The sequence below is a fragment of the Numida meleagris genome, chromosome 16 (assembly GCF_002078875.1).
Source record: "Numida meleagris isolate 19003 breed g44 Domestic line chromosome 16, NumMel1.0, whole genome shotgun sequence".
Classification (NCBI taxonomy): Eukaryota; Metazoa; Chordata; class Aves; order Galliformes; family Numididae; genus Numida; species Numida meleagris.
Genome location: NC_034424.1, coordinates 9389450 through 9390981, shown reverse-complemented (window position 1 = coordinate 9390981; position 1532 = coordinate 9389450). Strand labels below are relative to the sequence as shown.

The window sequence follows — 1532 nt, the reverse complement described above, 5'->3', positions numbered from 1 at the left end:
CCGCCGCCATCATGGTGAGTGCTGCCGGCCCTCTCCGCCGCCATCCGCCGCCATCCGCGGGCCTCGGCCGCCCCCACCCCGGCACCGGGCTCGGGCTTGCCGCCATCGCGGGGCGGGGGGCGAGGGCGGGCGGCGGCGCGGGGCCGCGGGATGAGGGAAGGCCCGGGAGGGAGGGGGGCTGACCGGCTGCGTGCCGCCCGCAGGCCAAGATCAAGGCCCGAGACCTGCGGGGAAAGAAGAAGGAGGAGCTGCTGAAGCAGCTGGACGACCTCAAGGTGGAGCTGTCACAGCTGCGCGTGGCCAAGGTGACGGGCGGGGCCGCCTCCAAGCTGTCCAAAATGTGAGTGGGGGGAGCGGGAATGGGGCCGGGAGAGGGGAGAACGGGGCTGGGGGGGGAGTGGGGCCGGGACCGCAGCTGCTGCTGCGTCAGGCGGCGTGGAAGCGGCTCGATGCGGATTGGTTGTCGCGTGGACGCGCTTTGGGTGTGCTGCGGAGCGCTCGTTGTTTGAAAGCTCCGCCGCCCGCCCCTCTGAGCCGCCCTTCTTTCGTCCTTCGCAGCCGCGTGGTGCGTAAGTCCATTGCCCGAGTCTTGACCGTTATCAATCAGACTCAGAAGGAGAACCTGAGGAAGTTCTACAAAGTAAGTCCGCCTTTCTGCTTTAGTGATCGACGTAGTCATGCACAACAACATTAGGTTCCTCCTGCAGTTCTGTAGGTTCTTACTCGTAGAGCTTAAACCTTAAGAGAAGATGTTCTTTTATGCTTAGCTTTTAAGTTTTCTGTGCTTTTTTCCTTCTAAAACACTACTGCAAGGCTCACCAGAACTCAGCTCGGTGGCAGCCTGCAGTGGCCTTCCTGCGAGGCACGGCCTGCTGCCGGAAGGAGCGGTTTCTGCAGTGCAGATAATCTGTTAGCTAAATGTTGGCGATGCTGTAAGCAACTGAGGGATTCTTTCTCTCAGGGCTTTTTGGTAACTTTCCGAACATTACTGGTTTGGGGTTTGGATTACTTAAAATAGGAGTAAAAGAACGTTTCAAGAGGTATTGGGAATGGGGACCCTTAAGACCAATTTCTTATATATAATGTGAGTCCAAGTTAGTAGAGCTGGTACAGAAGTTGGTGTCAGCTCATGTTCTGCAGCAGAGAGAAATTGTGTAAGCTTTCAGATAGATAGCTCCAGTTAGAAGGAGCTTGAAGTTCTGCTACGAGTCTTTATGGGCTGCTTGGTTCTCCATGTGCTCACACTCCTGATCCCTACATTGCGATCTCTTGACCTCAACTCTCACATGTTTTTGAAAACAGGGCAAAAAGTATAAGCCTCTCGATCTGCGGCCGAAGAAGACTCGTGCCATGCGACGCAGGTTAAATAAGCACGAAGAAAACCTGAAGACCAAAAAACAGCAGCGAAAAGAACGTTTGTACCCTGTCCGGAAGTATGCCATCAAGGCATAAGAGTGCAGTATACCAGAAGTTCTTAATTACATTGGCTGGGTATGTCTCATTAAATAGAACATTGTTTGGAAGGTGCCAAA

The 1532-nt window shown here is 55.0% G+C and overlaps 1 protein-coding gene across 1 annotated transcript; it reads left to right on the top strand.

Moving 5' to 3' along the window:
* RPL35 (ribosomal protein L35) lies at positions 1–1532 on the top strand (the record flags this gene model as incomplete). Its single annotated transcript, XM_021414074.1, is given in 4 exon segments — positions 1–14; positions 204–340; positions 559–640; positions 1303–1532. Coding segments are annotated over 4 exon segments (372 nt in total). The 3' UTR covers positions 1453–1532.